Source organism: Vulpes vulpes, chromosome 1 (assembly GCF_048418805.1).
Source record: "Vulpes vulpes isolate BD-2025 chromosome 1, VulVul3, whole genome shotgun sequence".
Taxonomy (NCBI): domain Eukaryota; kingdom Metazoa; phylum Chordata; class Mammalia; order Carnivora; family Canidae; genus Vulpes; species Vulpes vulpes.
This window is the reverse complement of record NC_132780.1, coordinates 164,250,724-164,276,958: the sequence shown is the minus strand read 5'-3', so window position 1 is coordinate 164,276,958 and position 26,235 is coordinate 164,250,724. Positions and strand designations below refer to the sequence as shown.

Here is a 26,235-nt window from a genome sequence, read left to right as displayed (position 1 = left end):
GATCCCTTTGGACTTTTCTTTCACTCCAAAACTTACCTTGTGCTCATTTGTAGTCAGTTACCTGTTTCTAACCTCAGACAACCAATCTGCTTTCTGTCTCCACAGAGTTGCCATCTCTGAACATTTGGTATAAATAGAATAATATGAAATGTCACCTTTTGAGTCTGGCTTCTCTAGTTGGAATATGTCTGAATTTTGATTGGAGGATTTAATCCACTTTAATGTAAATATCAATATGATTGGATATATGTCTGCCATTTTTAAAAAAGGTTTTATTTATTCATGAGAGAAAGAGAGGCGGAGACACAGGCAGAGGGAGAAGCAGGCTCCATGCTGGGAGCCTGACTAGGGACTTCATCCCAGGTCTCCAGGATCACACCCTGGGCGGAAGGTGGCGCTAAACCGCTGAGACACCTGGGCTGCCCTAAATAACTTAAAAAAATTTTTTTAGTGTTGCCGCAGGGGTTATAAAAATCCTGATTTAGGGATGCCTGGATGGCTCAGTGGTTGAGCATCTGCCTTTGGCTCTGGTCCAGGAGTAAGTCCTGCATCAGGCTCCCTGCAGGGAGCCGACTTCTCCCTCTGCCTTTGTCTCTGCCTCTCTGTGTCTCTCATGAATAAATAAAATATTTTTTAAAAATCCTAATTTATTCTACTTCAGGCTAATTAAAATTTCTTTAAAAATTTTTTTTTAAATTTATTTATTCATGAGAGACAGAAAGAGGGGCAGAGATGCAGGTAGAGGGAGGAGCAAGTTCCATGCAGGGAACCTGTTGTGGGACTAGATCCCAGGGTCGCAGGATCACGCCCTGAGCCAAAGGCAGATGCTCAACGGCTGAGCCACCCAGGTGTCCCTGAAAATTTGAGAAAATTAGCTTTATTCCTTTACCTGACATATCTATAGCTAAACATAAAAAGGACAAAGCCTAAAATCAGTGACAATACTCGAAGGAGGAGAGGGAAGGAAGGAGTAAGGAATAAACAACTCAATACATAGAGATGCTACCTTCTCATATAGCAAAGTCCAAGTGTTGATTGATGTGGTCACTTCTCAGATTAATCTAAAAACCTAATGCAGAGGCACCTGGTTGACTCAGTTGGTTAAGCATCTGCTTTTAGCTCAGGTCATGATCCCAGAGTCCTGGGATCGAGCCCTGCATAGCACTTCCTGCTCAGTGGGGAGTTTGCTTCTCCCTCTCCTTTAGCCTCTCTCCCCTGCTTATTCTCTCTCTCTCTCTGGCTCTGGTCTGGGATTAAGTCCTGCATCAGGCTCTCTCATGCTCTCAAATATAGATCTTTTAAAAAATAAAATTAAAACCTAATGCAGTTCCAATTATAGTCACAACCACTTTTTTAGGGGGTGATAACTGTGAGGTAAGAGTTTTTTTTTTTTTTTTTTTTTTTTTTTTGAGGTAAGAGTTCTTAAAGTCTGATTATACAGGTGCTCCAGAAGGACCTGGGAAGGCTGTAAATAAGGTTTTTCCTGGCTGTCTGGTGAAAAATTCTGATGAGGTAAATAGTGCAGATATGTATTAACTAAGTTTAAGGTACTAGCATAAGTATACAGGCAGACATAGAGATAGCCTGTTACATATGCTCCACAGCTAAGTTCTCAAGATTTTCCGGAGAATCCACGAAGAACTGAAATTGTATTCTTTTATACCGTTAGTGAGTTCACTCAAAGATGCTATCCATGCTAAACTACTTGTTGTTGGGGCACCTGGGTGGCTTAGTGGTTGAGCATCTGCCTTTGGTTCAGGGTGTGATCGCGGAGTCTCAGGAATGAGTCCCACATTGGGCTCCACACAGGGAGCCTGCTTCTCCCTCTGCTTGTGACTCTCTCTCTCTATCTCTCATGAATAAAAAACAAAAACAAAACAAAAACTATTTGTTGTCAACAAGTTTATCCTGCCCCCAAAATGTGTGAGCAGGATTCACTGTTCTCAGACTGTCTCTGCAGTTTTCTAATTCCCTTGCTTTTAAATACTTTTGTTTTTGATGTTTCCTCATGTGAGCTCTTGATTATGTATTTTTAGCAAAAATTTAAAATTTTTTTAATTTTTTAAAAATTAAAAATTTAATAAAAATTTTAATAAAAATTAAAAATTAAATAAAATTAAAAAATTAAAATTTTAATAAAAATTAAAATTTTTAGCAAAAATTTAAAAAATTTTAAAATTTAAAAAAAATTTTAGCAAAAATTTTTTTAGCAAAAAAATAAATCAGGAGGCACCTGTTTTGTTTGTCCCACTCTTAGTGACGTTTAAAAAGGCCTTGTTTTGATCAAGTTTGTGAATTTGAGAGATTCTGCTAAGTAGTGCCAACCTGGCTTAACTAACATGGAGCTGTAGGAAGATCCTATCAACAATTAACTTTTTCTTTTTTTTTTTTTTTTTTAAGATTTTATTTATTCATGAGAGACACAGAGAGGCAGAGACACAGGCAGAGGGAGAAGCAGGCTCCATGCAGGGAGCCCCATGTGGGACTCAATCCCTGGTCTCCAGGATCAGGCCCTGGGCTGAAGGAGGCGCTAAACCGCTGAGCCACCGGGGCTGCCCGAACTTTTTCCTTTGATGCCTCTAGCCAGCCTATTAAAAAATTGTACAGAATGATTTCTTTACTAACTCTCAATAGGTTTACGTGCAAAAATATCCAAACAAATGTCATTGTTTCCAAATTTCTGCAGTTTCACCTTTCTTTTTTTAAAAAAATATTTATTCATGAGAGACAGAGAGACGCAGAGACATAGGCAGAGGGAGAAGCAAGCGTCATGCAGGAAGCCAGATGTGGGACTCGATCCCAGGACCCCAGGATCACGCCCCAGCCAAAGGCAGACGCTTAACTGCTGAGCCACCCAGGCATCCCAACCTTTGTTTCTTGACAACCTTTCATTGAGTGCCTCAGGTCTCAGTTTCCAAACAGTTTTCCCACCTAATTCACTACCTAGATTATACTCTTTCATGCAGATATAATGTACATGTAATTTAAAGAATGAAATAAGCACTCCAGGGTACCTTAATTGAACAAACTCAGTGTTTTGGAAGTATACTCCTTTTCCCTTAACCAATTTTCTATGTTTTTGAGTAAGTTGCTTTATCTGCAGGAAAGAATATCCAATGGAAAAAAGACAGTCTCTTCAAAAAATGGTGTCGGGAAAACTGGACAGCAACATACAGAAGAATGAAACTGGACCATTTTCTTACACCATACACAAAAAATCAAAATACATGAAAGACCTAAATGTGAGACAAGAAACCATCAAAATCCCAGAGGAGAATACAGGCAGTAACCTCTTTGACCTTGGCCATAGCAACTTTTTGGATTTATCACCAGAGACAAGGATAGAAGCAAAAATGAACCGTTGGGACTTCAAGATAAAAAGCTTCACAGAAAACCCGTTTCTTTCCAGAGAAGGAAATAATCAACAAAACTTAAAGGCTGACTATGGAATGGGAGATATTTGCAAATGACATTTGTAATAAAGGGTTAGTATCCAAAATCTATAAAGAACTTATCAAAACACTCAAAAACAAAACCAAAACAACCAAAAAAAAAAATCAAGAAATGGGCAGAAGACATGAATAGACATTTTTCCACAGAAAACATCCAGATGGCTAACAGACATGAAAAGATGCTCAACATCACTCATCATCAGGGAAATGAAAATTAGAACTACAATGAGGGCAGTTGTAAACTCAACTTTGCATTTTATTTCCCTTGTAAGTGCTTATTTAAAATTGGAGTGATTGGATAGCCCAGGTGGCTCAAAGGTTTAGCACCACCTTTGGCCCAGGGCATTGTCCTGGAGACCCGGGATGCAGTCCTACGTCCAGCTCCCTGCGTGGAGCCTGCTTCTCCCTCTGCTTCTCTCAGTCTCTCATGAATAAATAAAATCTTTTTTTTTTTTATTTTTTTTTGAATAAATAAAATCTTTAAAAAAATCTTTAAAATAAAAAAAAATATTGGCGTGATCATCTATTAGTGGTGACCAAAGGGTATATGATAGATATACCACTCCCTTGGTCTTTAAAGTTAGATTTCCTTGAAAAAAATTAATAGATTTTTGAGAAAGAGCAAGGGTGGGGCGGAGAGGCGCAGAGGGAGAGGGAGAAACCCATCATTCTGCTTCTTTGCTGAGCAGTGAGCCAGATGTGGAGCTGGATCCAAGGACCTGGAGATCCTTTCCTCAGTGGAAGGCAGACGCGTAACCAAGCCACCCAGGTGCCCCGGTTTCCTTGAATTTTGTAAATGAAAATTCTCATTACACAAAGATTACTGCATGTTGTTTTTCTGTCCTAGCACCCAGCTGTTAACAGTTTGCTTCCTTCTGCTGGCTGGGCACTGGCGTCCCACCTGCCAATAGAGCAGGAAGCCAAACAGGATAAAGGCTAATTATCACTACAAAGGCAATCATAATATATAAATATATTAACGTGATTAATTTTAGTGTTATCTGTCAAATACTTTCAGTTGAAAAAAAGTGGCGAAGAGGGCTGGCCATCATCCTGCACCAGGATTGCCTGCTGCTGCTGCAGTTACTAAGGGAAGAATCACCAGCACTGCTAGTCTCACTTGTGGCAAACCTCACTGAAGGTCGGATGACCTCTGCAAGACTTGAGGACAATAGAAGGGCAGTCCTGGCTCTTTCCTCCAATTTTTCCCTGTCTGGGTCAGGTGTACCAGCTGGGAAGTCGCTCACTGCTTCCAGTACTACGATCTAGCCAGCCGTGTGGATTGGATTCGATTGGATTGGAACCAAGTTTTCTCACCCTGTATCACCTAGAGTAGAAACACCACAGGCTTTAAGAAGTTTTCAAAACAACAACAACAAGTTTTCCAGTGGGATGGACTCGAGGGGCTGGAGAACCCTCTTAACCAGCAAAACCAGATTCTTGTGGTTAAAGAGCACAGGGGAAGCACTAGCTGGTGGAGGGGAAGAGTGCTGCCTAAGGTGGCCAGAAATCCAAGAGGTTTCACCTGCCTCTGGGTGGAGAGGAGGGCAGATATTGGTTGCTGGAGGAAAGGCCTCTCCCTCCCCTTTTACCTGCCAATTAACAGACGCTAGAGAAATTCAATTCTTTATTAGAACTCTTTAGATCAATGTTTGCAAACATTTAACATGGGGGCAGGACCAAAATCACCCACAACCATCCCTTCCCCAGCTTCTGCCAGAAGCAGCAAGACTTAGATGAACAGAGCACTAGTAAGGTCTTCCACTTTATCCTTGCCTGGCTCCTGCTCCCGGGCCCGAAGTACTTTCATAACCCGGTAACCACACCCTGGGTAGCGTCAGGAGATCGTTGGGTCGCCGCCTCCCGGGCCACCGCGCTGGGGGACACCTGGGTCGCCGCCTCCCGGGCCACATCGCTAGGGGACCGCTGGGTCGCCGCCTCCCGGGCCACCGCGCTGGGGGACCGCTGGGTCGCCGCCTCCCGGGCCACCGCGCTGGGGGACCGCTGGGTCGCCGCCTCCCGGGCCACCGCGCTGGGGGACCGCTGGGTCGCCGCCTCGCGGGTCGCCCTCGGGGACCGCTGGGTCGCCGCCTCGCGGGTCGCCCTCGGGGACCGCTGGGTCGCCGCCTCGCGGGTCGCCCTCGGGGACCGCTGGGTCGCCGCCTCGCGGGTCGCCCTCGGGGACCGCTGGGTCGCCGCCTCGCGGGCAGCCCTCGGGGACCCCTGGGTCGCCGCCTCGCGGGCAGCCCTCGGGGACCCCTGGGTCGCCGCCTCGCGGGCAGCCCTCGGGGACCCCTGGGTCGCCGCCTCGCGGGCAGCCCTCGGGGACCCCTGGGTCGCCGCCTCGCGGGCAGCCCTCGGGGACCCCTGGGTCGCCGCCTCGCGGGCAGCCCTCGGGGACCCCTGGGTCGCCGCCTCGCGGGCAGCCCTCGGGGACCCCTGGGTCGCCGCCTCGCGGGCAGCCTTCGGGGACCCCTGGGTCGCCGCCTCGCGGGGAGCGTCGAGGGTCCGCTGGGTCACTGCATCCTGGGCAGGGGCCTTCTCTGAGCCTGCAAGAACAGTGTGGAGACTACCTATGTCCCCATACTCTTCCCACAAAAGGATTCATCTGTATGGGCTGGGGGTTGGGGTCCGGAACACGAGAGTACCGGATCAACTTGGCCTTGTAGATCCCTTTGCAAGAAGGAATCTTTCTCCTGGACGGACCAAGAGGATGATGAGACTGCTACCCAGTGACATCCAGGAAGCATCAAGATCCCTCCCAAGGAACCCCACGGCAAGCCCAAGGTGCCCCTAACTTACCCAGTTCCGTTCTTTGTGCCCGGAGTCGGCGATGATAGTCAGCCAAATTCATGATCATCTTGGATACATCTTTCTGGTAATCAGGCCGACCAAATATAAAGATCTCGGCCTCGCCCTCGGGGTCCCACTGATTAACGTGGAGTAGGGTCTGCGACACACACTCCACGTGCGGAATGTACTCTGCTCCTCGGCCTGGGAAGGAAGCAAAGAGGCTGTGAGGGGTGGGAGTTGGGAGGGGAAGGCGGCGGGAGGTGGCCGCGCTGGATTGCAGCGAGGGCCACCGGAGAGGCTTCCCTGGGGGAGTGGGGACCGCACTGGCCACCCCTCTCAGACCCACTTACCGAAGATCGCTTCAACTAGCCATGCCTCGAGATGAACTGTCTTCGGATTCTTTAGGTACTCAATGTGGAACCAGTAGGGCCGCTTGGTGAGGTTACCGAGCACCGTGAATAGCGTCCCCTCTCTCTGCTCCAAATGCACGAGCGTCGGAAACCGCCTGGGAGTGGCCATGCTGCTGCACGCCTTGCTGTGCGGCTGCCAACCCGAAGGCCGTGGTTGGGACCAGCTGCAGCAGTTGCGGCCTGGCCAGGGCCTTATTTCAAGGGCTTTTGGCAGGCCCCTCCCCCATCCGCGCCCTTTTCATTGGATTCCAGCCCTTGCCTCCCAAACCGGGAGGCTGGGGCTTCTTCCGGAGATGCTCGAGAGCACCTGGTTGAGCACCTGGGCGCTCTGCGTGGGACCATTGCTCTGGACCCTCCCATTTCCCCAGGCGCTGGGAGCGCCCAATTGGAAGCTCTGTTTGGAGAGCTGGCCTCAGGGAGGGGAGGACGGCCCCAGAAAGGTAGGGAAGATCCGACGTGGAGACCACACCTTTTAGAGAAGCGAACTGATATGCGCGAAGGCACAAGTGCTTTCCAAAGGTTTTAATGCGACCAGCATTCCTGAGGCGTTGGAATGACTTTTTCATGGGAAACCTAATGAAATACATCGAAAAAGTAAAAGCTCTAGGAGTTAAAAAGGTCTTCAAGGGCTAAACTAAGTCCCACTTCCTCCTGAACCCTGACCACTGAGTTCCTTCCCCGGAGACCATCACATTTCCAGTTTCTTCTGTAACCTGTCCCAGACAGCTGAGCACACCACCCAGCACCAAATGGTCTATGTGGCTTGGACACCAGAGGGGAATCCATTGAAACTTTTTGGAAACTTTTTAAAATTCTCTAACACAATTTCTGTGTCTTGTTTTTCATGGTCTACCTTAACACATTATCCATTAACTGCTACTCAGGAAGGTAAAGCTATATTGCTCTTGAATCAGTAGTTGAGGTGTTAGGCCCAGACCCAGCAGTGAGAGATCCCCAGAACTCAGGCTCATCCTTGTATCCTCCATAGGAGTTCTGTAGGTCAAAGAAGTACGTGAAAAATTTATAGGTGTCTGTTAAGCCAAAAGTCTTGAGACCGGGGATCCCTGGATGGCTCAGCGGTTTGGCTCCTGCCTTTGGTCCGGGGCCTGATCCTGGTGTCCCGGGATCAGTCCCGCATTGGGCTCCCTGCGTGGATCCCGCTTCTCCCTCTACTTGTGTCTCTGCCTCCCTCCCATTCTCTCTCTCTCTTTCTCTCTCTCTGTCTCTAATAAATAAATAAAAATAAAATCTTAAAAAAAAAGTTTTCTTCTTCTTGATGTCATTAATCACTTTGTTGTTCAGGCGCTTTTCTTTTTAAAGTGCTTATTTTTCTATGTATTCCTTTATATCCACACTCACCAACTGTGTAAATTTCTTTTCTGTACTTTCAAGCACTGCAGGGACTGTATCATTTCATCTTGACAGTATCGTCCCTTCAGTCTTAACTGCTCAAATCCAAGCTATTTACTTTCAGGCCCACCCTGCTGTGTATTACTAAAGCCCTTCCTGGTGTTGGATCCTGGGCTCTTGGATCCCATGACTTCCTTTCTTTTGTATGTGTGCATGTTTGGTTTTGTCCTTGTTTATTTTGTTTGTTCAGTAGATTTTACAGTAGTAGCAAGAGCATTTAGGCAGAAATTATTAAGTTGATATATAATCATCTCCAAGAGGATCCTCATGGTTTTTACCATACTGATCTTTCCAACTTTGTTTCTGGTTAGCTTCCAGGAATCTGAGGATGAGATAGGTGAATTGCAGGAAGGAAGAGGAAAATCAGAGGCGGAGTTGTGGGCACAATTAGTTCGGGCTAAACAAAGAAATAGAGATTGCAAGTTGATAACGAGACTGATGACACATGAACTAGAAAAATTAAAGGCAATTGTGGCAGTAGATGCTGATGTCTAATGTGCCAGGTTTATTAAAATGAGAAATATATATTTTTTCTGCTGGAACTTAAGAGCTGTAGGCAACAACAAAAACAAAAATAAGCTTCAAGTGAATTTTTGAAATAAAATGTTTTCTTTCCTGGAACCAAGGGGAAAGGTGGTTTAGAGTTTTGAAGTTCACTTAGAAACTTCATAGCTATCTGTTTTCTAGCTATAATGTTCCTATAATTTTCAAAGGCTGTATAATTGTTTTGACAGATAGTCTCATTCTACAGGACTTTAAAATTATGTTTATGACATATACAGTTATTTCATTATTGTTTATTGCCTCTTCAGTTTTGGAGTCTAATTTAGATTAAAAAATTAGCTTTAAAAAGGAATCTTCAGTACTAAAAAGGTTAACCCTTTTCATTGCTCTTTACTACCTGCCTTAGCCATTTTTTTGTCTGTGTCTGGGGAGTGTATGGGTTGGAGAAGGTAGTAGGAGACTTCAGATAAGAGGTAAGGAATTTGGACTCTCAGTGATAGTTTACACTGGCCTTACTTACCCTGGGCTTCATTCAGCCTGAGAATCCAGAGGTTGTCTCACCAAGTTCCTGGTATTTGAGGCAATGGTTTCATTATTTTACTTCTCTTCAGAAAGAGACTGCCTTTCATTCCAATGGAGCCAATCTATTTTATTTTTTAAAAATGTTATTTATATTTTTAAAAGATTTTATTTATTTATTCATGAGAGACACAGAGGGAGGCAGAGACACAGAGGGAGAAGCAGGCTCTCTCGGCAAGGAGTCCAATCAATGCAGGCCTCTATCCCAGACCCCAGGATCACGCCCTTGACAGATGCTCAACCACTGAGCCACCCAGGCGTCCCTTAAATTTTATTTAAATTTAATTAATTAACATATTACACATATGTGTATTATTGGTTTCAGAAGTAGAGGTCAGTGATTCATCAGTTTTATATTACACCCAGTGCTTGTTAAATCACATGCCTTCCTTAATGCCCATCACCCAGTTACCACCCCCCCCCCCCAGTGACCCTCAGTTTGTTTCCTATGATTAAGAGTCTCTTATGGTTTGTCTCCTCTGATTTTGTCTTGTTTTATTTTTCCCTCTCTTCCCTTATGATCCTCTGTTTTGTTTCTTAAATTCCACATATAAATGAGATCATATAATAATTGTCTTTTTCTGTCAAATCTATTGTTTTCTGAGGAAGAATGAATATTTTGAGGCCTTGCATGTTGAAAAATATTTTTATTCTATCCACACAGTAAGTTGGACTTTTGGCCTTAGAATTCTTGATTGAAATAATTTTTCCCTCAAAACTTCATGCTTTGGGGCACCTGGGTGGTTCAGTCAATTAAGCATCTACCTTTGGCTCAGGTCATGATATTGAAGTCCTGGGATTGAGCCCCATGTCGGGCTCCCTTCTTCTTCTTCTTCTTTTTTTTTTTTTTTTTTTGATTGTTTTATTTTTTTTAAATTTTTTTAAAATAATTTTTTATTGGTGTTCAATTTACCAACATACAGAATAACACCCAGTGCTCATCCCGCCAAGTGTCGGGCTCCCTTCTTAGTGAGGAGCCTGCTTCTTCCTCTCCTGCTGCTCCTGCTTGCTTGTTCTCTCTCTGTTAAATAAATAAAATCTTTTTTAATATGATTTTATTTATTTATGAGAAAGAGAGAGAGAGAGAGAGAGAGGGAGAGAGACACAGGCAGAGACACAGGCAGAGACACAGGCAGAGGGAGAAGCAGGCTCCATGCAGGGAGCCTGCCGTGGGACTCCATCCTGGGTGTCCAGGACCACACCCTGGGCTGAAGGCGGCGCTAAACCGATGAACCACCCAGGCTGCCCAAATAAATAAAATCTTAAAAAAATAAATAAAAGTTGTCAGCCAAAATTAACCCTGAGAGATTAAAATATCCAATTATTTCCCTACTTAGTAAAGATACTCAGTGCAGAAGGACATAAACATTCTCTAAAAAAGAAAAGCAAATGAATTAAACAATAAGGAAATAAAGCTGGAGTGACAATGTTTAAGTAATATCTAGTAGACTTTAATGTGAATGGGATTAAGCAGGAAAAGATCTTTATGTGAGAACATGTTAATCATGTTGTATCATAGTGTTCTCTTTAAGTCTCTTAGCTATCCAGCTTTCATTACCAATAGAACACAATGGTGTATGGCTGCTAGAAAGGGGTCCCAAGATGGCAACTGAAAATCAGATAGATTTTGAAATTTTTAAATTCTGATTTCATTGTTTATTTAAAGATGTATTTATTTATTTGGGAGAGAGAATACAAGCAGAGAGGAGGGGAGAATATGAGCAGGGAGAGGGAGAAGCTAACCCCCCCATGAGCAGGGGACCCAAACAACGCAGGGCTTGATCCCAGGACACTGGGATCATGACCTGAGCTGAAGGCAGATACTTAACCGACCGAATGAACCAGGCATCCCCCACTGATTTCATTTTTTATTTTTTTTATTTATTTTTTATTTTTTAAAAATTTTTTAAATTTATGATAGTCACAGAGAGAGAGAGAGAGGCAGAGACACAGGCGGAGGAAGAAGCAGGCTCCATGCACCGGGAGCCCGATGTGGGATTCAATCCCGGGTCTCCAGGATCGCGCCCTGGGCCAAAGGCAGGCGCCAAACCCCTGCGCCACCCAGGGATCCCTGATTTCATTTTTTAAATTAAACCTTTTTATTTTTGGACAATTGTAAATTCACATATAGTTGTAGAATTTTTTTTTTTTTTTTTAAGTAGGTGCCACACTCATGGAATCCAACATGGGGCTTGAACTGACAATCCTGAAATCAAGACCTGAGTGGAGATCAAGAGTAGGTCCCTCAATGGACTGAGCCACCCAGGTGCCCCCACATGCAGTTGTAATAAAAAAATACAGAGAGCTCCCATGTACTCTTACTTGGTTTCCTCCTATGGTAACATCTTGCAAACCTATAGTACAATATCGCAACCAGGATATCAACATTAATGCAGTCAAGACACAGAATGTTTCTATCATGTGAATCCCCCATCTTGCCCTTTGCTAGCCATACCCACTTCCTTTCAGTCCCCATCCCCTCTTTGATTCTAGCAACCACTTCTCTGTTCTTCTGTTTAATAATTATGTCATTTCAAGAATGTTGTATAAATGGAATTATATAATATATAAACTTTTAAGATTGGCATTTTTTCTCCCACTTACTATTATTCTGTGGAGATTCATCCAGGTTGTTTCTATTAACTGTTTTCTTTTATTGTTGAGTAATATTCCATGGTAAGCTATATCACAGTTTGTTTAACCATTCACTTGTTAAAGGACATGTGTGTTGTTTCCAGCTTTTTGCTATTACAGGTAAAGTTGCTATGAACCCTCTTGTGCAAGTTTTTGTGTGGACATATGTTTTCATTTCTCTTGGGCAAATATGTAGGAGAGTAATTGCTAGGTCATGTGTAACTCTATGTTTAGTTGTTTGAGGAACTGTGAGGCTGTCTCTAGAATTGCTGTACCATTTTACCTTCCCATCAGCAATGTATGAGTTATTTGGTTTCTCTGAAACCTCACTTTAGGGTTGTCCCTATTTTTAATTTTAGTTATTCTGATAGTTGTGTAGTGATATCGCATTTAGGTTTTAATTCACACTTCCCTAACAGCAAATGATGATGAACATCTTTTCATTATTAGGCATCTGTATATCCCATTTAGTGAAATATCTCTTTGTCTTTTATTTATTGTCTAATTGTATTATTTTTTACTATTGAGTTTGAGAGTTCTTTATGTATTCTCGGTATTAGTCCTTTGTTATATATGTGGTTTGCAAATATTTTCTCCCAATTATAGTTTGCCTTCTCGTCTTCTCAACAGATTCTAAACAAACTTTTTATTTTAGATGAGATCCAATTGATCAATATTTTTCTTTTTTTTTAAATCCAACTTTTTTTAAAGTTTTTTTTTTTTTAAGATTTCATTTATTTATTCATCACACACACACACACACACACACAGAGAGGGAGACAGAGAGAGAGAGAGAGAGAGACAGAGACACAGGCAGAGGGAGGAAGCAGGCTCCATGCAAGGAGCCTGATGTGAGACTAGATCCTGGGTCTCCAGGATCACACCCCAGGCTGCAGGCGGTGCTAAACCGCTGCGCCACCGGGCTGCCCTGATAATTTAAATTTAAAAATAGTCCAGTATCTACAAAAACATCTTGCTGGCATTTTGATAGGGATTGCATTAAGCCTGTATATCAATTTGGAGAGAACTGATAGAGATCAGGATGGAAGCAAAGGGGCTTACTCATCTGGGGAGGTATGGAAGCATCTGAGATGGAGAGAAAGTGGTTGGAGGTTAGACTTGAGGCTTCACAACCCCTTTGGAAACACACTACTTCCTGGTGACTGAGACCGTAGGTGGATCCAGAAGGCACAACACTCTTTGGAAGTTGCTAATTGATTTCCACAGGCCTAGTGATGCCCCACAGGTGTGTTTTGTTTTACTCATACCATTTCTTCTTCTAACTTTTAAGTCAGGCTACATTATAGAAATGGGAGATTTCACATAAAAATCAGAATCGGGCAGATCTGGGGCTCAGAACCCTGTATGGCAATTGACCAATTGTAATTAATAGTATCTTTTTTATTTGGGGACTGGGAGGAGGGATCTGGGGGAGTCAGGGATAAGGCAGGCTGTTTAAAGGATTCTCTCATATTGAAAAGGTATGGATTCCAAGATGTTAAAATGGCATATATTGTTATACAGAGCTTGAAAGCACTCATTAGAAAACTTGCTAATTACATTTCACTTTTCTATTTACTGGTTTTTATCTTCTGGATGTGATTTTAAATAGATAGTTGAGGTATCCACAACCTTGCTACCCAGAATTGATCTGTTAACTAGCAGTATCAGCATTTCCTGGGAAACTGTTTAAATGAGGACTCTTAGGCCTGCCCCAGACTTAGTGAATCTGCATTTTAACAAGATTCCCAGGTAACTGTTTTATACATTTAAGCTTGAGATGCTCTCCTCTCTAATATTTCAGGGTGTATTACCTAAAAATCCAGGAAACAACAGATTCTAGTTGGCTGGAGTATATATAGCTGATGTCAGAGAGATTATTGCCTGTGCTCATCTCAAAGATTTTTATGGTTTCAGGTTTCACATTTAGGTCATTAATACATTTTGAGTTTATTTTTGTGTATAGGGTAAGAAGGTGGTCGTTTCATTCTTTTGCATATTACTGTCCAGTTTTCCCAACACTTTGTTGAAGAGACTATATTTTTCCCACTGGATATTGTTCCTGCTTTGTTGAAGAATTTTTTTTAAAGATTTATTTATTTATTTATGATAGACATAGAGAGAGAGAGAGAGAGGCAGAGACACAGGAGGAGGGAGAAGCAGGCTCCATGCCGGGAGCCCGACGTGGGACTCGATCCCGGAACTCGATCCCGGGACTCGATCCCAGGACTGCAGGATCGCGCCCTGGGCCAAAGGCAGGCGCTAAACCGCTGAGCCACCCAGGGATTCCCTGCTTTGTTGAAGATTAATTGACCATACAGTTGTGGGTTTATTTTTGAGTTTTCTATTCTATTCCATTGATCTATGTGTCTATTTTTATGGCAGTATCATACCATTTTGATTACTACTGCTTTGTAATATAACTTGAAATCTGGAATTGTGATACCTCCTGTTTTTTCTTTTTCAAGATTGCTCTGGCTGTTCGAGGCCTTTTGTGTAGTTTTATACAAATGTTAAGATTTTTTTTGTTTTAGTTCTGTGAATAACGCTGTTGGTATTTTGATAGGGATTGTATTGAGGCATTTTATTTTTAAATATACTATTTTACAATAAAATAACTACTGAAGTCCAGCACAAAAATTCTTCCCAATTTCAGCACCCAATCAAGTGATTTTTTTTTTCTTTCTTTTTTTATTCATACCATTAAGTATAAAGTATTAAATTATAATACTTTATACTTAAGTATAAAGAGCTTCAGTCACATTACTTGGAGACCATTTTACCCACTGCACTGTTTGGCTGCCAGTCTCTTGTCTCTCTCTTCAGCAGTGGTGAGGTAGATACACTTTCTAAAGGGAAGAGAAATTGATGGTTTATTGCCTTTGCCAATAACAAAAGTGTTGGGGAGCTAGGTAGCAAAGATACTGCCACTGGCATCTTTCACATGAACTACATGAAAAAACAAAACAAAACAAAAAAGGATGTCTCTATTGGTGATCACACCACTTCTTCCCAGGTTAGCACCTCTGGTCACCATATAAAGATTACCAGTATTAAACTTGATGAAATCAGTAATCTTTCCAGTCTATAAGTCAATCTAAATGGTGTCATTCACCTTGATAATGGGATCAGGATAGCTGATACTGTGAGCATCATGGCTCACCAGATGAGGGATTCCTTTTGTTCTTACAAAGATCTTTCTCACTTTACACAATTTATACTTGGTCTCCTTAGGTGTAATCCAATGAACAGAAAAGCAACCCTTGCTGGAAGTTCTCCCCAATCTTATCAATGCTGATGACATCCATAAAACCAGCAGGACAGGTTACTATCAGTTTGAACCTTGCCATCATTCTTAATAAAATGTTGTATACAGATCTCCTTTAGTACATCTTCTGCTAGGGCATACTTAAGTTTGTTCCTTAGGAAAATGATGAGAGGAAGACATTCTCTCAGATTATGGGGACCAGTAGATGAATGAGGAGCAAACACACTGGTCAATTTATCCAGCATCCAGTGGTTTGGAGCTGCTACATGCTTCAGAAGCTTCTTAGGACCATAAGCCATGGTTGTGCTAGGCATGAAAAGAGTGTGGTTTTGTTTTTCAGATGTTCAAAGGACATTTTTGAAAAACAATAGATCAATAAATAGCCAGAGTATTAAGAATTCTCCTGTCCTTTCATTGATAATTATTTCTGTGGGTCTCCATTTTATATAAATGAGATACTCTTAAATATGGTTAATGAGCCAAATGGTCTTCTGGTTTATTCAAGGCAGTATATAAATGGAAGCCAACAAAATCTAATAGTAAATTTGGATTGAATATTGTATATCAATTCAATATCATAATAGAAGCAACTTAAAATCTTTTGTAAATAAAATGTAAATAGGCAGAGTATCATCTAGTCTATTGAAGAGTTCCCAGTATACTTACTCTGTGTCCTAGCTTGGTTGTCCTCCCCAAATTTGAAGGTGTGGATGCTTGGAGTCCCCTCCCCCATGGGTTACAGTGAGAAGTCAGAAATAGGGTATTGCAAAAGTCAAGGAAGGATACAGAAGCAGAAGTCCTCCTTCAGCAAAGTGTCAGTCAGTGATTGTCGTTGCTCCGGGATCCGAAAGAAGCCTTGAGGTTAAGCTGTCTGAATAATCTAGGCCTCCAGGAAAGGGCAGCATTTGCTCTGAGATATAGAGTCTTTTTTTTTTTTTTTTTTAAGATTTTATTTATTGGGGATCCCTGGGTGGCACAGCGGTTTGGCGCCTGCCTTTGGCCCAGGGCGCGATCCTGGAGACCCGGGATCGAATCCCACGTCAGGCTCCCGGTGCATGGAGCCTGCTTCTCCCTCTGCCTGTGTCTCTGGCTCTGTCTCTGCCTGTGTCTCCGGCTCTGTCTCTCCTTCTATCTCTCAAGAATGAATAAATAAATAAATAAAAATCTTAAAAAAAAAAAGATTTTATTTATTTATTTGAGAGGGAGAGGGGAAGAGAGAGAGAGAGGGAGAGAGATCATGAGCAGGGAGAGGGGTAGAGAGAGAAGTAGACTCTCCACTGAGCAGGGAGCCAGATGAACGACTCCATTCCAGGACCCTGAGATCATGACCTGAGCTCAAGGCAAACGCTTAACACTGAGCTACCCAGGCACCCGGAGTCTTGGTGGGTCACCAACCCCAGGTTTCCCCAGAGCCCCACGAAAAGAGCTTATCTTTCCTTGGACCACTGCCTGGGTAAAGCTGAGGCCGGGGCAAAAGTTGAAATTGAAGTGGACGGGGAAATGGAGGTGGATCCTCCTCCCAGGGTCCCCTTGCTGAAAATACTCTGCAAATGCCAGTCGCATCTGCAGCCCGCACACCTGTGGTTCTACAGGTGACACACCTCCAGGTGTTGCTGCTGGTACTCATCTTCCATGTAAGAAGTGGTCCAGGACCTCTCCCTGGGGGTGAACCTTGCATCTGTGACCCTCATTGCAGTCCTTCCTGAAGTATCAAACTGAGCTTAGGGCCAGGCTCTGTGGGCTCCATTCTGCCGCCCTTTGGGACCCTGACCAGCAACCCTCCTCTTATCAGCCGCCCTGTGGGGGATGCATGCGGGGCTGAGAGCCTCTGCCCTCTCCCTGAGCGTGCTCTCCTTGGGCTCTTTTGTACTTGAAAGTGGCAGACACGCTGGGGACAGAGACATCGCTGCCTGTGGCACAACAAGCTAGTCAAGCGGCTGCTGCAGATTGTGGCCGGCAGGCATATCCACAGCCACTTCTCATGTGAGGGCTTGCAATGTGAAGCTTCTCTCTGCTCCCCAACCCTGCTGCCCTGTGTTGGCTCGAGGTCTGGCAGGACACTGTCTTCAGAAGCTGAGGAGCTGGAGACAGGAAGCAAATCCAAAGGTAGCTGCCTGAAAGGGGTCGTTGGGCCCCAGCTGGGGTGAGGGAGGCTGTCCTTATAGCGACAAAAAAAAAAAAAAAAAAAAAAAAAAAAAAAAAAAAATGCCGGCCTAGAGCCAGCCAGGAGTGACGCGGGTGTACACCCAGAGACAAGCCAGGACTTCTTGACTAAAGCCAAGAAGCCAGGGAGAATTGCCTGGAGGCTGAGTTCTGCTGTGGATGTGTTTATAGCCCCCAAGCCAAAGTTCCTGAGGTTGGGCCATGCTTCCCCTGTGCAACCCTTGGAAAGGCTCCAGGAGATGGGCAAAAATCTTAGCCAAGGGGGCAGAGAGAGGGAGGAGAGGATGGACTGGTCAAGCTTATCTGGGCTGCGGTGACAACTCTGGGCTTGGGAAGCCATTTCCTCCAAACTTGTGTAAAATCCCATGCTGAGGATCCCACAGAGATGCTGGCCTTCAACAGCCTTTTCCTGAGAAAGGCAGGGGTGGAATGAGTGTTAATGGGACTACATTTTCTGCTGCAGCAACCCTAGGATTCTTAAGCCAAGATGAGGGTCATCTTGGACAAAGTGGAGGGGCTTCCCAACAGTTCCTGGATGGTGACCAGATAAAGGCCACTGTGTGTTTTTAGGTTGGAAGGTGTGACCCTGTGAAGACTGGTTGCCCACATCTACTCTGGTGTCTCCTCCAGCCCATAGTGGCATACTTAGCAGTGGGTGGCGAGAAGCCTTTGGATCCAGGTCCAGGTGTAGCTGACTAGAATGTGCTGCCAGTTTCCAGAAAGCTCAGAGAACAAGCCCTGGGTACCTCTGACACATCTGAATTTTGGCACTTGGCACTTACCAGCTTTGCCTCTGAGGTCCGTGGTATGATATAGGACATTCATGAGCCCTCTGCAAACCTCTTTTCACTATGCCATCCAACAGTCTAAGTACTGAAAAGTGGGAGAGAGAGAGGTGATGGCGGGTGTGATTGTAGTGATGGCCTCAGAGCCTCTGGATGGGGTTCCCACCTGATTAAAAGGAAAAGCTGCAAAGAGGTAATATTTGGAATTGAGTGAATTTCCTATGTCTTCATTTCATGCATACTCAGAAAAGTTATCTGGGCCAGGCTGGGACGCTAAAGGGAGACATGTAAACAATTGCATCCTGGGAGATAACAAAACTACAGTAGATATCCCTCAAGCAAGGAGTTGGTAGTGGCACAATTTTGAGGAGGGGCTAAGGAGAGGGATCTAACTCCCCTTAGTAAATCACACTACTACTAGCCAATTAGACCCCCAAACCAGCAGTTTGTGAATCTACAATCGAAATGTGTAAATGAAAAAGCAGTGAGGTCTCCATAGTCACTTATCCCAGGGGCCAGGCCTGGGATTACTGGGGACTCATTGACAGCAGTGGGGAAACCAGTTCTTATAAGCTGCTGTTGTGACACCTGTGCTGATTTAATTGTACATGAGTTTTGTTTTGTTTTGTTTTGTTTTGTTTTTAGAAGGGACATTAGTCATTACCATTTAATATTTTTTGATGGTCATACTTTCTGAACCAAAAATTTATTTATTTATTTATTTTTTTAAAGATTTTATTTATTTATTCATAGAGACACAGCTAGAGAGAGAGGCAGAGACACAGGCAGAGGGAGAAGCAGGCTCCATGCAGGAAGCCTGACATGGCACTCGATCCCGGGTCTCCAGGATCACACCCCAGGCTGCATAAACCGCTGCGCCACCAGGGCTGCCCCTGAACCAAAAATTTAAATCGTGGTTATTTATCTTCTAAGTCTGTAAAGTTTTACAAGTTTGAAATAAGTTTGTATAGTTATGAAGGCTTGTTTTTAATACCCCCCAAGTTGGATATAATTCCTGTGCCCCTCTGCTTTAAATACTATATTGATGGGGTGCCTGGCTGGTTTAGTGGGTGTAGCATGCAACTCTTGATCTTGGGGCCGTGAGTTCAAGTCCCATGTTGGGTGTGGAGATTGCTTAAAAATAGAATCTTTAAAATATATACGTACTATATTGAATTTCCATTCAAAGAAATGGTGTATAGGAGGAGGGGGGAGAGTGATTTAAAAAGCATGATAAGGAAATTCTCACTGAGGAGATAGGTTATACTTTTTTTCCCTCCAGTAAAGTTACTTTTTATTAGCTATCCGACACACAATTACTTCTTCTCCCTTCCTCTAAAATTCAAAACCACGGGGGTGGGGGTGGGGGGAGTGTTGGCTGGCTTAGTTGGTACAGCATGGGACTCTCCATCTCACAGCCATGAGTTCAGGCTCCACTTGGGACTTCAACTCAGGACCCTGAGATTATGACCTGAGCTGAAACCAAGAACTGGATGCTCAACTGACTGAACCACCTCGGCGCCCCAAGAACCCAGTTTTTTGCCTGAATGTGAAGAAGTTTGCCTCAAGAGATAGTCATAATAGCTGATGGGATTGTATATTACCAGAACATGGTCTTGGGAAAAGTCAGCTTCATTTCCACATCTATGAAGCCATAAAACATTGAAATCATACTCTCATTGTATGAATCTAGTGCATCACTTCAAGCAGTATGTTTTTTAAATGAATAAACTATTTGGAGGCTGAAGTCTGGTCTATACAGGAGTGCCGGGGTGACTCTTTTTCTGGCGTAGGTCCTGATCTCAGGGTCCTGGAACTGAGACCCACTCTAGGCCCCATGCTCCACAGGAAGTCTGCTTGAGGATTCTCCTTCTCCCTCTGTCCTTACCCATGCTCCCTGGCTCTCTCTCAAATAAATAAAAAAATAAAATAAAAAAAAATCTAGCCTCTACAGTTTGGACCCAAGTGGCCAGGTGGGGCACACATGAGTTTTGAAATCAGGATAGATTTAAAGATTCCAGACTTAGCGGCTTCAAGGAAGGTGACCAGTAAGGGCAGTTTAGCGACCCTATCATGTTCCTTGCAGATAAGGAATTTCCAAATTTCCTTTTCACCTCTGTTAAATGGCAGTTATTACTCCTGCGTCCTCGGGGGTTGTAGGCGTCTGGGCAAAGCCAAGCCTCGGGGTTTGGCCCCCCCTCAGGCCCACGGGAAGTGGAACCCTCCTCTGGAACGTGGAGGCAGGCACTCGATTTGGCAGCTCCCTGGAGATCTCTCACCCTGCGGCTTTGCACTTTCGTCTTTCCGGGGTTCTGGCCCAGTCATTCGTTCCCAGGGTTAGACCTGACGCTGCCCTCGTCCCAAGCACTCCCAAGGCCAAGAGCTTCCGGAGGGGAGAAACCTTTGTGAGGTGGGAGAGCGCTGCCCGCACCCGGCGGGTGGTCACGTGTGAGGGCCGCGCAGGCGGGCCAGGCCGGCGTTCGGGGAGCGAGACTCGGCGCGGGGGGCGGGGCTTGCCGTGGGCGGCCCCGCCCAGCGCTCGACTCCCAGCGCCGTGGCCCGGCGACTCCGTCAGGCCTAGCCTCGTTGGCAGCGTGACTGGTTTTGAGGCACGCCGGATGGGGACGCTGCCAGGACGGAAAGATATTCCACCATGGGTGAAAGTTCCGGAAGACTTGAAAGACCCCGAGGTGTTGCAGGTCCAGACGCAGCTCTTGGAAGCTATGTTTGGTGAGTGAGCCCAATCCTGACCTGGGTGCCCTGCCGCGGGCGTCTGGGTCTCCGCGGGCCTGAGCGCCCATGTTCTCTATCCCAAACAGGCCCAGCTGGATCTCGAATCCCGTACATCGAGCAAGTGAGCAAAGTCATGCTCGAGCTAAAGGTTCTGGAATCCTCGGGCCTCACCGAGGTCTTGGTTTATGGCTCTTACTTGTACAAGCTCAGGGCCAAGTGGATGCTCCAGTCCATGGCTGAGTGGCACCGCCAGCGACGGGAACGAGGTGAAAGGCCTGGCAACGTGCTTTTGGCATGGGGACTCGTGGGGGTCGTTTTATTTCTTCTCCTGCAGTCCTTCTCACCCCTGCTCTTCTCCCCGCAAAAACCCCCACCCCAGGCATCACCCCAGGCTCTCTATAGCTGGGCTGCTGCTGAGACGACTTTAATGCGGTCTGTTGTTCCTAGAGACCGTGGGGGTAAGACTAGGATGAGAGATGGCCTGGCCTCCTAAGGAAAGGTTATCTGAGACCTGTTCCCAGTTCTCCCCCTCCCTCCCAACACTCCCCTCTAGCTTCTTAGGGTAGGTTGGAATGGGCTCACTGGCCCCACCTTCTGATGTTCCCAAGAATTCCAGGTGCAGAATGCCAAGCTGGGAAGTCCCAGAAACCGACCTTGAAAGAGGCTGAAAACTGTCCAGGCTCTTATCTTCTCCCCTTATGCACACTTTGTTGCTTTCTGGTGCAGGGATGCTCAAACTTGAGGATGCCATGAAAGCCCTACAGCTAGGTCCTTGGATGAAGTGAAGCCAGTTTGCCACCAAGATACCTGGAATCAGGATTTGAAGAGTAGATTGTTGTCTCCAGAGCTGGGATGTATATGGTCTGGTTGAAATTCTGCTCCAGCCTGACAGGGAAAAACCAGCTGATTTTGGGTCTCTGCCTTTGTCTGAGTCCTAATGTGGCTTCTCCCCTACCCCCCAAATTTGCTAATTAAAGGATAACATTTTAAATAAATAGTGCCTTGATGTTGTTGAAGTATTGGAGATAACATCACAGTCAAGTTGGCCCTTGAGCTTCACCCTTAATTAAAACCTTCAAAGCTAGAAAAAAAGTCCAAGAGCACCCATGGTTAGGGTTAAAAGGTATAGGAGTTGGGTTCTGAGATGGCAGCTTTGATCAAAACCCAGTCAATTTTAGGGGAAATGTAATAATGTCTGAGCTGACCTGGGTTCTTTTTAAAAATAATTATAAGGTAATGTGCAAAATGAAAAGCAAATATTCTCCAAAACAAAGATAGAAATGCTAGTATCTTCTCAGTGGAGTAGTTTTATATACTTGTAATCCTAATACAAGACCACTAGCTGATATGCAATATAATGAGACAGAACTATGGACTAAGTGGAGAATACTGGTTGTTGCTATATTGGAATAAACAGTATTTTCCTAAGTAACACTAATATTTACATATAAATTTTGGATACTACTTTCAAATGGATCAGAATCCAAAAAATGATAGAAAAGCTCCTATCCATCCATTTATAAGATTATAAAAGTAGTCCGTATAATTATCCATTTATGCACCCATTTCTACTCCAAAAATAAAAAGCTTTATTTTCTTGTGTACTCTGGAAGAGTGTTATTTTTTAATACAATCACAATCATAATGTAGATTATATAGTTGGACATGATTCCATTTAATTGGTTCCCTACCAAAGGATTTTTAGGTTGTTCCCAATCTTTGGCTTTTACATAGCTGTGATGAATACCTTGAAGGTCATTGTTTTGCAAGTGTGCACGTATTCTATAGGCTAAGTTAGAGGGTAAATTGCTGGTCCAGAGAGGAAATTGTATATATGATTTTGCTAGATAGTACCAAATTGCCTTCCATAGGAGTTGAAATAATTTTACACCCAGCAGCAATAAATGAGATTGCCTGCTTCTCCACAAGCTTAGTCACAGGTGATTGGCAACCCTTTTTCTTTCTGACCTATTAGGTGCAGTCTTCCTGAGATTAGTACTTCTCGCTTGTGCCAGCAGTTGTGACTCCCTCAAATTACCCTCAGCTAGTGCCCCCTTCGGTCAGTTGGCAATGAATGTGTCTGAAAACGTTAACTGCAGATCTGGGACTTGAAACTCTGCGGTGCTGATGAAACACAGAACTGTCCTTGTCCTTAGAACAGTCTAGATGGGCAGCCTGGGTGGCTCAGCGGTTTGGTGCCGCCATCAGCCCAGGGCGTGATCCTGGAGTCCTGGAATCGAGTTCCACATCGGGCTTCCTGCAGGGCTTCCTGCACGGAGCCTGCTTCTCCCTCTGCCTGTGTCTCTGCCTCTCTCTCTCTCTCTGTCTCTCATGAATAAATAAATAAAATCTTAAAAAAACAACAGTCCAGAAGTTCTGTTTTAAGGGTCAGTACTTGCCAGTGTAGAAAAGTTAATCTGTGTAAAAGTAGCAAAATTTGGAAATTTAAGCATATGCCATAAATCCCATGCATGCTCTGCACTGAAGATTTTTCAGCCCTTCAAGACAACACAAAACTGCGAATTCATAGGGAAAGTTTTGGAATAAACTGTAGATTAAAAAAAAAAAAGGTCTTGGGGTGGCTGCCTTTTTTCCTCTTTGTTTTAAGCTTTTGGCCAGTTTTCCACCCAGGGTAGAGGATTAAGAGAAGCCAAACAGCTTTCATTGTAATGGAGATGAGGGTTCTGCCCTACGGAAAGGCATCATTAGCTCTGAGGAGATTTAGAGGAGAGTCAGTCTAGGGTGTTGTCCAGGAAAGCATGGATTGCTTGCTTACAAAACAACTGATAAACGAGCAAATCCAATCTAGTGAAATCCTTTGGCCCAAACGTAGTTAACAATAGCCAACGCTGATGGAGAACCTCACGCCTGCCGGGAACTCCACAGACAGGGCTCTTGGCATTTAGTAACTCAATTCTTTAAATATTACCATTTTACAGATTAGGAAAATTAGGTGTGACTCATCCGTCACGCCGCCTCCTCATGATCCATATATTTACATTTAAATGTTACCCAAACTTTGAGGGTCACAAGAAACTGCGTGGAGTGGGGAAGGGGGAGATTCTGAGTGGGGTAGATGCTCCTGGCTGGGCCCAGCTTGGAGTGCGCACGCAGATCTCCGGAGCTCCCACCTTGGGATCCCCCCTAGGGGTGGGTGGGGGGCGGCCAGGACTCCCACCACGGAGGGGAGGTCGTCGTGGGGAGTGAGACTCCTGGGCCACCGAGTTGTTTGGAGGAGCATGACGGTGCTTGAGACTGGACTCAGGCAAAGTCTCCCTGAGGAAGTCAATTCTGGGTGAGAGCCAAGTTATCTGTGAGTAGAGTCTGGCCGGGTGGAAGAGGCTGGAAGAGATGCACGCACAGCCTGGTAGAGAGACCCGGGGAAGCGGCTCTAGGGCCAGCTGGGGCCGGGAGGGTAGCCGAACAGATGTGGTCAGGGCCGGGAAAGGAGGAAGACAGGTTCCCCTGGGCCTCAGACACCAAGCTAAGAGCAGGAGAGTCACCCAGGGGTTTTAAGCCGGTGGTGAGTTGTCTGCGGTGCTCTAGTCCCTCAGAACCCCCTGAAAAATTTAGTTCCTGTCTCCCCTCCAGCTAGAATCTGTTTACATCGTGATTTCTCTCTAACCCCTCTGCCTTGCCTCCCCACTGCTCCCATCAGTTTGTTAAAAACAGAAACTTTATTGAGGGTCTGCTTTGCCCCCTCCCAAGAACCTTGCTCTAGAGAGGAAAAAAATGAAGATATGGCCAGGGAGCATTTTCAGGATTTCAGGGAATCTTTCCAGAAAACAAATGTCTGGTATGTTTTTTACATGAACACAGACTCTGAAACATTAAATTGTTATAGTTAACTAATCAGGAATAAGAGGTTTTGTCTGTTTGGCACATAGAATTTGGAAATTAGAGTTTGTCCAGAGAGAAGCGGCCCTACCAGGTCCATAGCCATGTTGTAATCTCTATAGCAGTTTTGGAAGCACCAGGTTTTTTTTTTTTTTTTTTTTTTTTTTTTTTTTTTTTTTTTAAGGAAGCACCAGGTTATCCCAACTTGACTCCAGCCATCAGAAGCTGGACCTCATTTCATGGGATCGTTTTCCTAACTTTGACAGAAAGCATGGTTGTTGTCTTGCATGGTGGATATCTAGGATTTAGTTTTATTAAACTAGCAGACTGAATAGTGTTTAGTTGTATTGCTGAAAAAGAGAAATAAGAATATCTAAGCTTCAGAGGACTTCTAGTTGGAACTACCACAGCCATGGGACTTAAATGAGGGACAAGTATGACAAACGAGTGGAGTGAATCAGGGCTTGAGTCTGAAGAAAGGAGCTAAAAGGGAAAACAGATGGATGATTCCTCTCTTTTTGAGGCTTTAGGAAAGTTTGAGGGAAAGGGGCCCAGGGTCATCTGTGGTGAAGGATAGAGGATAAACAAGTGCGTGTGCCCAGAGCCACCCACTGTGTAGAGGATGGTGGCTTTATGGGTGGGATGTGCCCATTGGAGCAGGGGTATATGTGGGTGGTGAGAGGATAAGAATTGCCCAGGATGGCTCCTCCTCACTCATGTAACCTGACTTTTCAAAATGATTACTTTGGGTTAACTTTTCGGCTTTTTCACACTGGGTGATGTATTTTGTAACTCTGTAGAAAACTTGTCTAGATTGATTTAATACATCATCTTACTCCATTCAACAGGATTATAGTACAGTATAATTATTATGTAATGATTATGTAATGAAAAAGCACTTTCATATCTTTATTTACATGAATATAGAACATCACTATTGCTTACTTTACCAATGAGAAAATTCAGGTTGAAGGAGGTCCACTGGTCAGCAGTAGCAGCATCACCTGAGAACTTGTTAAAGCTACACATTTGCAGATCCACCTCAGGCCTACTCAATTTAAAATTCTGGTCTGGGGGCCTAGCAATCTGGTTTAACAAGCCCTGAAGCTTGAGAGCCATTGGCTTAAAATAAATTAATTTGTTTAATCTGACTCTTCCACCATTTCTAAATCAGTTGAGAGGGAATGAGTGTTCTCAATTCTTATTTATGTTAGGTTCCTGGACCCAATTGCAACAGGTTCATGTGTGTTTTTTGTGGGGGAGGGGTTCCCCCAACCCTCCAAGCAATTCTCAAGACACCAATTTCCAGACTTCTTTCAGTCTTCAGTACTCTTCTTACTCCATTCATTGTTCCCTCCCCCACCACATACACATGCCTTTTTTTTAAAGATTCATTCATTCATTCATTCATTCATTCATGATATACACGGAGACACTGGCAGAGGGAGAGGCAGGTTCCCTGCAGGGGCCCGATGTGGACATGGGATCTCAGAATCAGCCCTGAGCCAAAGGCAGATGCTCCACCCCTGAGCCACCCAGGCATCCCTACACATGTCATTCTTTTTTTTTTTTTTTTTTTAAGATTTTATTTATTCATGAGAGACACACACACACACAGAGGCAGAGATACAGGCAGAGGGAGAAGCAGGCACCACGCAGGGAGCTGG

General features: G+C 44.4%; 1 protein-coding gene and 1 pseudogene across 1 annotated transcript; one reads left to right on the top strand and one right to left on the bottom strand.

The window, feature by feature from the left end:
- Window positions 1-14,561: 14,561 nt before the first annotated feature.
- On the bottom strand, window positions 14,562-15,349 carry LOC112926335 (small ribosomal subunit protein eS4, X isoform-like; annotated as a pseudogene).
- Window positions 15,350-20,616: 5,267 nt separating this feature from the next.
- Window positions 20,617-21,516, top strand: LOC112926355 (developmental pluripotency-associated 5 protein). The gene is made up of 3 exons (XM_026007367.2): window positions 20,617-20,728; window positions 20,818-20,997; window positions 21,458-21,516. Exons 1-3 carry the CDS (start codon window positions 20,617-20,619, stop codon window positions 21,514-21,516), a joined length of 351 nt encoding a protein of 116 aa, XP_025863152.1.
- Window positions 21,517-26,235: the final 4,719 nt, after the last annotated feature.